General features: G+C 42.6%; 1 protein-coding gene across 14 annotated transcripts in view; it reads right to left on the bottom strand.

Annotated features, from left to right (window-relative positions):
• HSPG2 (heparan sulfate proteoglycan 2) overlaps nt 1-6,682 on the bottom strand; it is a 332,003-nt gene extending 325,321 nt beyond the window's left edge. For all 14 annotated transcript variants that reach the window (XM_033922874.1, XM_033922879.1, XM_033922877.1 and 11 more), the window contains exon 1: nt 6,528-6,682. In XM_033922874.1, coding sequence (XP_033778765.1) covers nt 6,528-6,581 — 54 coding nt within the window. In that variant the 5' untranslated portion in view covers nt 6,582-6,682. The remainder of the gene's footprint in view (nt 1-6,527) is intronic.
• Between the last annotated feature and the right edge of the window lie 6,036 nt (nt 6,683-12,718).

Below are 12,718 nucleotides of genomic sequence, written 5' to 3'. Positions count from 1 at the left end.
GGATAGAGGGTGCAAGAAAGGAAGACCCTAACAGATGCCCATGAAGGCCCCTGGACACTACCCCGCCCCTCCCCCACAAACAAGGTACAGTGTTTAAATAGATTCTGGGCTTACTAAAATAAAAATGTCAAAGCAAGCCAAATCAAAATAAATCTATATATTAAAAAAAAAAAAAATACAGTAAAACCTTGGATTGCGAGCAACTTAGTACGTGAGTATTTTGCAACACGAGCAAAACGTTTTATTAAATTTTAGTTTATAACATTTTATTGAAGGAATTGAACAAATGTACAAATATACAAGAATATAATACATAATATTCTCATAACAATTAAATTCATAAAAGTATTTGTCAAACAAATTTCTATTATTCCTCCAAAATATATTTCATGTTATCCACCTCAAACCTCAATACATTCCAATTTCATTCCCCTTTTTCATTCCTCTATTCCCTCCTCCCCTCTATTTATGTTCAAACATTTTATTAAAGAAATAAAGTAACCCAAAAGCTAATCCCCCCCAACCCGGATGAAAGTTGACAAAAATAAAGAATAATAAGAATAAAGAACTGGAATGTTATGTAAATGACCATAGCTTCAATGTAAACCATAGAGAATTAAACTTCTTGCCTTAGGTGAAAGATTTTGAATATACGGATCCCAAATTTCCATAAAAAGACGTGTTTTCCTAGACGAAGGCCTAACCTCCCAAGTCTCAAATAACAACAAACGATGAAACTGGTTCTTTCAATCACCAAAATTGCATAATACATTTATGTCCAATCAATCATACACGCCTTCTGAAATAAAAGACACTTCTTTTTACTAAAAACCCCACAAGCCGCTGCGTTACCAAAAAGTACTCCCCTTGGAGAATCCACAACAGGACTAGCCCATAAAGAACCCAGATATAACAGGATGGCAGACCAGAACGACCAAAAAGCATGGGATAAAGTACCAGGATCCATATCACACTTAATACAAATTGGGGAATTGACCAAACCCGCATGAAAAGCTTGAATTTGGGAAAAATAAGCTCTATATAAAACTCTAAAATTTTAACTTGATAAACGAGCGAGGCCTCGCAGTATACGCGCGTCACGTCATCGCAGCTGAGCCGATGGTTCTTCTCTCTCTGATGCTGCGGGAGTGTAGTGACTGCTCTAAATGAGCGAGGCCTCGCAATACAAGTGTGTACAGTATTTTGTATTAAAGTTTTGGGGTTGTGGAGTTTCCATTATTTCTTAGGGGGAAATTCGCTTTGATATGCAAGTGTTTATTTTATTTTTATTCTTATATTTATTCCATTTTCTCTACTGTTCTCCCAGGGGAAGCTCAGAATGGTTTACATGAATTTATTCAGGTACTCGAGCATTTTCCTCTGTCTGTCCTGGTGGGCTCACAATCTATCGAATGTACCTGGGGCAATGGGGGGATTAAGTGACATGCCCAGAGTCACAAGGAGCAGCGTGGGGTTGAACCCTGAACCTCAGGGTGCTGAGGCTGTAGCTTTAACCACTGCACCACTCTAGAAATCAAAATGTAGTAAAAGTGAGCCAAGTAAAGGACAATCAAGCCATTGTGACATCACTGCTGAGGTTGGCTCTTATTGGTGGAATGAGGCATTATGACATCACAATCTCAGCTCTGGTTATCAGAGGCTGAAACTATTTATTGATTCAGGTACTCAAGCATTTTTCCCTGCCTGTCCCAGCAGGCTCACAATCTATCTAGTGTACCTGGGGCAATGGGGGGATTAAGTGACTTGCCCAGGGTCACAAGGAGCAGCGTGGGGTTGAACCCACAACCCCAGGGTGCTGAGGCTTTAGCTTTAACCACTGCACCACACTCTTCCCTGTTTGGGATTACAAGCAGGTTTCCGGAACGAATGATGCTTGCAACCCAAGGTTTTACTGTAATCAGACCACATTTTGGCCTTGTATCGAGGGGTGGGGGGGAATTGAATTGTCCAACTCATATTGAACTTTTCTCTTTTTAATTAGCCAGATGCATGCACTGTCACTCACGCCATCTCCCCCTTACTCACAGTGGGGTGAATATATTAAAACTAGCTGCCGCTTTGAATGTCACCTTTAAACCCTCTAAATATTTCTACTCCATTTGGGGTCCCTATATTCATCAACTACCTCCGTGCACCAGCAGTTATTTTCTGCTTCGGTTCCATCTACTGGAGTCTCCATCAAAGCTCACTCCGGCCCAACTTAACCATCCTAGCCATCGAAACCCTCCCCAACCCATCCTCAACCGAATGTTCATATACGGGACACCGTGCAAGTAAACTTGGAGAGTTTATCATGCATCCCGTTCTGGATGCATCTCTTCCTCATCTCCCTGGGACTTGACAGTTGGGTTGGCTGTGAGTGTTGGAGGAGGACAAAAAAAGATGGGGGAAGGGGGTGAGATGGTTGTTTCAAATTCTAGTACATGTTTGAAGGTGGGTAATTCAACAGGGAGATGGGGGGCAAGGAGGGGTGGGATGGAAGGGGGGTAGGAATTCTGTATGATAATGTAAAACTTGACGATTCTCCTCTGTTCTTTTCTGTTGGACTTTTCTGGGGGGGTTTATTGTGTGCTGTTGATGTATATTTCTGCTTGTTTGGGATTATCATCAACAAAAATTGTTTGACATCAAACCAATTGCCGGCATTTGCTACCGAACGCGAGAGTTCTCTTTTCTGAAAAGACCTCGTTTAAGCCCCATGCTGACTGAGAAGCCTACTTTAAAATAATACACCTTCCCCAAATCTTAACTCTTGTTTGTTTTAACTCTTCTCCCTGCCAACACACCAAATCAGTGACTGGATACGAGTCAAGCAGGGCTCTTCCTTTGATTTCACCTACATCCCCTTCTCCCTTCAAAAGCGGGCGTATGCTCCGACTTGTTGGGGCTGGGTTGAAAGCATGGCTCTCAGGGCCCTGGCCGAAGGTCCCACTTTGGCAGAGGCTCCAGCCCCTCGATCTCACTGGGAGACTCAAGACAGGTTAAGAAGGCACTAGAAGAGGAATTCCAGATCGCTGTTAAACCAGTGTCTCTCAGACTTTGTCTAGCTTCGGCACAATAAACGGAACAAATGATTTTTTGTGGCACATTATAATTGAAATGATAAAATTGCAAAACCAACAAAAACTTAAATTTGAGAGTTAGTTAAAGTTCTTTAAGCTATGCCTAGCTAATTGTAACAACGGTGAAACTAAAGTAGATAGAACAGGATTTGCTAATCAATGCGATGGATGTGCTTGTTTTTGAGTGCAAAATGACTCAAATTGCGGCTCGATAGTCGACAATCAAACACGCATTTCGTCGTCCACCATCTGCAGTCGTTTAATTTCTGTCAGAGCTGAAAATCCAAGTTTGCAAAGATAAAGCCTTGATTGCTTTGTTGCTCAAGTTAGGATAAGTATTGCATAAATATTAAAACTAAAATTACTTGCTGTTAGTTTTCAAGGACCAATCACGTCAAAGAATGATGCTTGTCCGGGCGGTTGTATCCTTACGCACACAGACGCTCATTACATTGACAGACGCTTGCGTACGCTACGTACATGTCATCTATTCTAGTGTATACTTATGAAGGGAATTTTTTTTTTTTTAATAAAGTAAAATTCTGGAATCTTTTTGGGACACCCGGAATCTTTGGGGCAAAGCACTGTGCCATGGCACACAGTTTGAGAGACACTGGTAACCTATGCAAGATGCCATTTCTTTATTAAATTCCCCCCAAAAAAGGCTGCAGAAAGGGAATCCGACCAGAGCAGTGGAACTCAGGACACACCCAGTCCATCTGGTCGTCTATAAATCCACCATGAAAATATCGCTCATGCATAATCACTGAAGATACTGGAAACTCCACTGGCTGGGTGTGTCCCGAGGACTGGATTAAGAAAATGACCATTTGCTTAACATGCAGAAATAAAAGGTCAGTGGAGATGTCCCACCAAGACAGGCGAGCTTTGGACATTTCACAAATCTCTTTTCATGTTCAATCATTTTTATTGAGTTTTAACAACAAAATATACATAAGAAAATCTTACAAAGAATATCATCTCGACTCAGTTAATACTTTGTAGATATATAAATTCAAAGAAATCAACAATTATCATCACAATGCAAACACGATAAAGTACCTCCCAACACCCCCCCTTCCCATTTCCAAATATTACTAATAAATAGTGCTTCACTTTATGATGTAACGAGTTCACTCCAAAATTGCGTGGACTGACTGTTAATTGCTGTATCTAAGGTTCCCAGGTCATCCCAAATTGACTCTGTTTTTTATAAGATGGGGAGGTCGCCCTAGATTCCATAAGAGCGTGAAATGCTGCCCTCCAATGCCAAAATTCCAACCAATGTGGTAAAATACATTTTTGACCTATAATATTTATTAGTAATATTTGGAAATGGGATGGAGGGAGTGTTGGGAGGGACTTTATTTTGTCTGTATTGTGATGATAACTGATTGTTGATTTCTTTGAATTTATTTATCTACAAAGTATTAACTGAGTCGAGATGATATTCTTTGTAAGATTTTTCTTATATATATTTTATTTTTAAAACTCAAGAAAAATTATTTGAACATTAAAAGAGATTTGTGAAATGTCCAAAGCTCGCCTGTCTTCATTGGACATCTCCACTGTTTGTTTGGCCGTGTCTGGCTTGTGGAGGTGACCCCCCCTCCTTGGTCTGCAACTTGAACTAAAAGGTCACCCTTTTTTTCCCGGTATTATAAGAATAATAGTTACCCTCTGCATCTTATACTGGTTGTTATTTACATCATAGTTGTAAGCTTCAGGTGTGTATTGCATTATTGTTAAATTTCACAAAATATGTTTACTTAAAAAAATAAACAAATAAATGGTCACCAAAACCAGTAAGAAGATACCTTTAGTTGGGGGTGTTTTTTGTTTTTTTTTACTGGATTACCATAAGTCAGAGGTAGGCAATTCCGGTCCTCAAGTGCCGGACCAGGTCAGGTTTTCAGGATATCCAAAATGAATATGTATGAGATGGATTTGCATGCACTGCCTCCTTGAGATGCAAATCTATCTCATGCATATTTATTGTGGATATTCTGAAAACCTGACCTGGCTCTGGCTCTCGAGGACCGGAATTGCCTACCCCTGCCATAGGTCCCAAATAGGCAGAGTCCTACCCAAAAATGAAGCACCTTTCCTGTAGCTGGGATCCACAAGCACAGCAGCTGCAGCCAAAACCTTTACCCACCTCAGCAACCGACGGCAGCATCCACAAGCCGTCGCGGCCACCTCTGGCCCTACCCAGCTGCCAAGAGAGGTTTTCACCAGCTCATGTATTTACATTTTGCCTGGGGTGGAGCCGCGAACAAGCATTTCATACCCATCCGCTTTGGACTTCGGCCCACCCAAAATGAGCCAGCCAAAAGAAAGTATTAATTTAGTCTGACAAAACCTTAAGTCACCTTACACTTCACTGAACTTTATTTCCACAGGCTCAAGTGGACCACCATGGCTCCCGCACTGCCCAGAGAAAGCCACAACCCTGGGCAGAAACAGGGCAGGGGTGCCATCCTGGAGCACATGAGTTCAACACTTACTCCACCTAAGCAAAGCAGGAAGTAGGTTTCAAAAGAAGAAAGGGGCTACGATTCCTAACTTGGAAATCTCCCTAGGAAGACTCATGCCGGAGGATCCTGCCACGGGCTACAGTATGCCATGGGTGGAATGAAGAGCTGACTATTTTTAAGCACTTCTGAAATTCTGAGGTGCCAGGGCTGCTGGGTTAAAAATATATTCACTGGCTAAGCAATGAAAAAATATAGATGGGAACTGAGAGGGGTCTCATGCCACTATAGGGAAAAGCAGCAAAATGGTAGGGAAAACCATTGATTGTGGAGGTGGAGGAAAGTTGGCTGCACCCAGCTGGCACCTTCACCGGTGGCCCATCCTAGAAAGAAGCCATCTGGCTGCCCCTTTTCTATGTCTCTCCCAGGAGCACTCTACCTGACGAGACACGTCTCTTGCCCACTCGGAGGAGGGTGGCATGAACACAAAGACCCCTCTATGTGGCTCCAGAACTTCATCCCCCCCCCCTCTATTTTAGCTGGGATCAAGAGTGGCAGCAGAGAAAGGGGGGCAAAGGCAGGCAGACGCCACCAGCTCCCTGAATAGAACTCAGTCCCAGGGATAAAATTAGCCTTTCAGCTCAGCAAAACGAAAATGGCTAATTACAGCTAAAGATCAAGTCCCTCTTTTTCCCACTTTGTAGTAACCCAGGGCTGGGGAGGAGAGTTTCATGCAATCGGTTTCAAAGGGGCCACAAAAAAAAAGCTTCTGATGGCTTCCAAGTGATTTGCAAATGTTGCAGGAGAAACCTGCAAACGTGGGTTTGCAGCCAGTCCCTTGCATGACCTCTGAAGCTCTGTCCGGGCTCTTTGCAAGCACAATCCTGATTTTTGCATGCATTTGCCCGGATTGCTGCAAAAGGGAGGGAGGAAGAACAGAAAGACACAAAAAGCAGAATCCGCTCCTTACCTGGAAAGTGGAAGCCAGCAGCAAGAGCAGACCTAGTGCAAGCAGCTTCTCCATGGCTCCCCGGGTCCCAGGGCTTTCTTTACCCTCCCCCCTGAAGTGAAAGAAAAGCAAAGTCCTCCCGCTTCAGCTGGATCGAGGCACAGTTCCTCCGGAAACCCCACTTTTAGCCCCCACCCCCACCCAGAGCATACACAATCCAGGCTTCTGCTCCCCAGTCTTTCCTACAGGAGCTAAAAGTGAGGAACTGCACAATCCCTTCGGCTCTGACTGGCAGGAAATCCTGGGTTGGACTCTCCGGAGAAGGGAAGGAAGGGAGGGAGGGAGAGAAGTGTGGGATATTAATAAATCAGGCGGGGAAGCTGGAGCCAGACTCGTCACCCTCTCAGTTCAGCTGATTTCCTGGCTGGGACAATGTGAACTAGGCTTTGGGAGTCTGGTGGGCTGAATTTTCGAGGGAAAACCCGGACAAACACAGTGGGAAAAACTGGACCCGGGTTCAGAACGAAACACAAGTTGATTGGAAACAATTTAGAAGTATAATATCCGATGTAAGACTAAATAAAGATCCTAACGAGGAACTATTGGAAAGGATTAATTTCCTGCCCTTTTTTTAAGGGATGAGCAGTTTTTCTTTCGTTTGCTTTCCCTTGTTTTAGGAGGAATTTTCGTTTTCCTTTTAGGGAGTAATAAATGCAAATTGTTTTTATAGTTGTATATTTTTGTGGCTCTTAATGTACTTTTAGTAAATTGTATTTTATTCATTGATTGTATATAAGAATGTAATGTAATGTAATGTAATTTATTTCTTATATACCGCTACATCCGACATAAGCAATGCCTCTGCTGGGTCAGACCTGAGGTCCATCATGCCCAGCGGTCAGCTCACGCGGCGGCCCAACAGGTCCAGGACCTGTGCAGTAATCCTCTATCTATACCCTTCTATCCCCTTTTCCAACAGGAAATTGTCCAATCCTTTCTTGAACCCCAGTACCGTACTCTGCCCTATTACGCCCTCTGAAAGCACATTCCAGGTGTCCACCACACGTTGGGTAAAGAAGAATTTCCTAGCATTCGTTTTGAATCTGTCCCCTTTCAACTTTTCTGAATACCCTCTTGTTCTTTTATTTTTTGAAAGTTTGAAGAATCTGTCCCTCTCTACTCTCTCTATGCCCTTCATGATCTTGTAAGTCTCTATCATATCCCCTCTAAGTCTCCTCTTCTCCAGGGAAAAGAGACCCAGCTTCTCCAGTCTCTCAGCGTATAATTTTTAATGTATGTGAACCACCTTAGAACTATGTGGGAGGGTGGTATATAAAAATAAAATTATTATTATTAATAGTAATAGTAATGGGAAAAACAGTAGCACTATTCCTAAGAACATTACACACTTATAACACAGGGAGAACCCCAGAAATGTTGGGTTTACCCTATTAGTCCAGCCAGGGAGAAAGTTAAATGGACATCTCTGACTAATTAGGTCCCACCCCCTCCCTCTTATAGCAATTGCAGGCATAGTCGATGACGTCACAGGGCTTCATCCTTCCAGGTGAACTGTGACGTCATCGGCCTGGGACACTTTGCTTCTTTTTTTCTGGGATTGGAAGGCTTCAAGATTGCTCACGATTGGGTTATTCGCTTCTGTTTTTCTTAAAGGCAGCTTTTCCACTGCACTCTGGGACCCCCCTAAGCCTCTTATGTAGAACTGAAGAACTTGTCTTAGACCCCTTCATTGCAGTGGGACTAAACTTTAAGGGAGGGATTGCCTGTTAAAATTAAAAACAGGCTTTACACTTTTTGGGCACCTCTATGTTATGGGGAGAAAAACATGGACACATGACAGGAGATAAGGGCCAAATGGCCCATCTAGTCTGCCCACCCACACCGTCCATTATCTCTTTCTCTCTCTGAGTAGTACAAGGTGCCCCAGACAACCATACACAGCTAGGCTTGTGTAAGAATAATAATCCCAAATGTGTGAAAACGTTGCAAGCCCTCAGTTTTCAGTGGCGTTATCAGATAAAGCAACTGTCAAAGCATGGAGCCCTTCTATCAGCGTTCCAGTAGGGCTTCCAGTCAGAAACATCAGTAGTTTTGGTCTCTGCCCTAAATGCACAGGCATTTTCCGCCCCAAAACGAATGTAGGGCCAAACACGGATTTCAGCACCAAAGCTGAAATTTGGTTGACCTCTACTGAAACCCAGGCTGAGAGGAGGGCACTTCAGCACCAGCGGTAGGTGGCCCCTGCCATCGGGCAGCCCTGGGCTTTATGCCAGGCCGGCTCAAAGGCAGCGAAGCCCCTACCTGGGACTATCCCAGTCTTTATCTTGCCTCTCCATCTCTCTCATCCATAGGTCTGTATGCTTTTTTTCCCCCATGTCAGATCTTTCTCCCGGTGACCTGCCACGCGGAGGACCTATCTTATATTTCCTGGGACCATCAGGGTTAGGAGAAATTTTAGAGGCAGCATTTCTAGCCTATGAATGGAGGAGCCTCAGGCACCATAAAACGTCAATGCCTAGCGTGCAAGTGAGCTGGCTTCCAGAAAGAGCTCCAGATTGAGTTATCTACTAAGGTGGTAACTGAGATTAAAAAATAAAAGGCTAAAGTGAATCAGGATGCAGTGGGCATTTGTTGCAAGAAGGATGATGGATTGGGAGGGGTGTGGAGCAAGATGGCAGCACATTCCTGAGAGAGCTCTGGTAGCTTAAGTATATTTTCCTCCTTGTACTATTTGCTGCTATAATACCTTGAAAAAGGGGCTCCTGAGACCCCTTCGGTGGCTTCCTCTCCTGTGTTACCATACCGTACCATAACATTTCTTATATCCTGTCATTTTCAACAAGGATTCAGTGCAATTTACAATAAGATTCTTAATCATTCTCTGAGGCTTCCGCGGCTAATGTCATGATTGTAGCAGGTTTCCTGGTCTTGCCGCGTCTGTGTGACATTTCAGCCATCATGCTGTGGCTTTCTTCAGGGCATGCTGAGAGGTCTGCATTGCGTCTTTATATATAGTGGGTTCACAGGCCTGATTGAGAACAGGGTAGTCTGTGGGTTGAGAAATTTGAATTTTGGGCAGGAAATGTTTGTTGGGCTGACCTGATTGAGAACAGGGAAGGCTGTTGGTCATGAATTTGAATTTTGGCAGGAAAGCCACAGCATGACGGCTGAAACGTCGGTTCTTTTTACACAGACGCGGCTAGGCCTGAAAACCAGAGGGAGTGATAGGACAGGGTACGGTATTGGAGTTCAAGAAGGGATTGGACAATTTTCTGAAGGAAAAGGGGATAGAAGGGTATAGAGAGAGGGCTAGTATACAGGTCCTGGACCTGATGGGCCGCCGCGTGAGCGGACTGCTGGGCATGATGGACCTCAGGTCTGACCCAGCAGAGGCACGGCTTATGTTCTTAATCATTTAATATGTTCAACAGCTGATAAGATTAAAGAGAGAAGTGGTTATGTGAGTCCAGTTGAAATAAACGTAGTGGCAGATAAGAACATAAGAAACGCCTTCTCCGGATCAGACCTAGGTCCATCTAGTCCGGTGATCCGCACACGCGGAGGCCCTTTAGGTACTCCTTTATGGAGACCCGGATTTCCCATATCCCTCAATATGATTATCATGAAGGTATGCATCCAACTTGCGTTTGAAACCCAGAAAAGTAGTCTCCATCATAACCTCCTCTGGGAGAGCATTCCACTCGCTGTACAAAACAGAACTTCCCGACATTAGTCCTGAACCTACTTCCACTCAGTTTCAGGCTATGTCCTCTTGTCCGTGTCACATCTGAAAATGTTAGTAATGATATATCCTGATCTATTTTGTCAAAACCTTTTAATAATTTAAAAGTCTCTATCATATCCCCTCGCAGTCTTCTCTTTTCCAGGGTGAACTGTCCCAGTTTCCTGGGTCGTTCATTGTAGCTCAAATTCTCCATTCCACTAACTAATTTCGTTGCTCGCCTCTGCACCCTTTCCAGCAGAGTTATATCCTTCTTAGGTTCCCAGATTATTCCAAACTTTGGGGATAGTGGATGCTGCAGATGGACAGACTGGATGGGCCATTTGACCTTTATCTGCTGTCATGTTTCTACGTTTCTGCAAATTAAAATCTACAGATTTCTCCAGGTTTCTTCTAGCACAGTTGCTTCAGTTACGGCTTTGGCTGTTGGTACACATAATGGAGATATGAGCCTGATTGGAGATAGGAACTCATTGCTTTCCTGCCCCCACCCCAAACTCTCAAGAGCCCTCTCAGTCCTGGCACTGAAATGGTATAGCTCAAAGGGGTAGAAAAAGCCAACAGGGCTCAGGTAGGGAACTACACAGGGAATGATGAAGATAGGGTAGGGGACTGAAGAGGGAATGACAAATAGATATGAGTGCTTTACAAGCAGGTTAGATTAAGACTTAAATTCAGCTTAAAAAAAAGTGGGCTTTCAGCATGGATTTGAATCCTGCCAGAGATGGAGCCTTATGTACCGAGTCCTGGAAATGGAGTGTTTTCCGTCGGATTGTAAAGCCCACGGTAGGTGATCAACCTCAAGGGTTGAAGGTACTTAAATGCTAAAATTAACAATGCAGAAATTGCCAAAGTTAAATTTAATATGGTACAGTTATTACAGAATTTGGGGGGTTCTTTACCAGATGAAAGATCGAAATTAATAACTAGAAAAAAATCTGGAGGAGGTATAAAAAGAAGTACAAATGGAGTTGATTAAGGATAAGAACGTGATACTTTGTAAAAAACAGAGAATAATCGGAGTTTGAATTTGCACTTCTTGAATTTTTCCCAAATCCCGGGTATGGCACCATGGAAACGGTTAAAGAAATATTTGATTGAAGTACTTCAGATACCAGAAACAGGGTTCCCCCGATGTGCAAGGCCTACTATCGAACAGCAAGTTTCAAGTTTCAAGGTTATTCATTATTTGATTGATCGCCTATCATAATTACTAAGCGATTTACATATACTGAAAAATACCGGATAAAACCATAACAATAATATAAATAAAAATATAAAAATCATTAAAATACTAGACAAATTACTACAGGAAACACTAGGATAGAGGGGAAAGAAATACAATTTATAATAGGAAAGGAGAGAACATTGAGGGTAAATTACAAAAGGATGGGGAAAAACAAAATAAATTTGTAAAAAAAATCTTCAAGTGACTGGAATGAATGGAAGTAATAAAGAGCAATTAGCATTTCAATTAAGTATTGAAAGCGTCTGTAAAGAAAGCTCTTAAGTTGGCTTTTGAATTTATCAAGATTTTTCTCTACCCTTAAATATAGTGGGAGAGAATTCCATGTTTGTGGTGCAGTAACGGTGAAGATATATTGTCTTCGGGTACTTATGAATTTAAGAGTCGGAATAACCAATAACAGCTGTTCATTAGATCGTAAAGTTTTTTGAGAAGAGTAAGGAATTAAATCTTTATAAATAAATGATGGAGTTTTATATAGCAATGATTTAAAGGTGAGTAAAGCAAAAACTGTTGATCAAGAGGGTGGAACATGGGGTCGCAGGGATTTCAACCCCACCTAGTTCGGATAGAACAGCTGTAATAGAACAGTCGTTTGTGGATGAGTTCCGTAGAATAACATCCATAGTGATTTTTCGTGTTATTTTGGCTTGTCTCCAGTCGTTTCCGACTATATGCTTAAAGACAAGTACACTGGTTTTAGTCCGTTTCTTTATTTGTGTATTTGACATAAAATTGGACCCCTGAGGAAGGCGGGTTTGCCGAAGCACAGGCCGTGTAGGGTCCGGTTGGACTATTACATTTGCACTTTTCTGTTTTTATTGTGAATAAATCATTCTCAGAACATCAGCAGCCCCAGTTTGTTTGTTTTTTGTTTTTATCGTTGGATTGATTATCGGGTCTTCTTTCCTCTTTTGTGACGTTTGTGTTCTCACATGATGTGGATGTGATCATGAAACGGTACTTTTGATATTGCCATGGGCCAAAAAGTCTGGGTGTTTCCTAAAGCCATTCATCAAACTCAGCTCTGTAGAAAATGTTTCTTGCAAAGCATAAAGAGACTCATTCACTCTTTTGTTCTATGTGACACTATTGAAATAACAGATATATATTTTTAACCCTAAGAAGCAGCTAAAAGCATTTCTTCATTCTAAGAGAACCCAGGGGTTTAGTACTTGAGAAAGTTATAATGGGGTGAAAGCT

This window comes from Geotrypetes seraphini, chromosome 15 (assembly GCF_902459505.1).
Source record: "Geotrypetes seraphini chromosome 15, aGeoSer1.1, whole genome shotgun sequence".
NCBI classification, from domain to species: Eukaryota; Metazoa; Chordata; class Amphibia; order Gymnophiona; family Dermophiidae; genus Geotrypetes; species Geotrypetes seraphini.
Note: the sequence above shows the minus strand (reverse complement) of the source record. Positions and strands in the feature narration are given on the sequence as shown.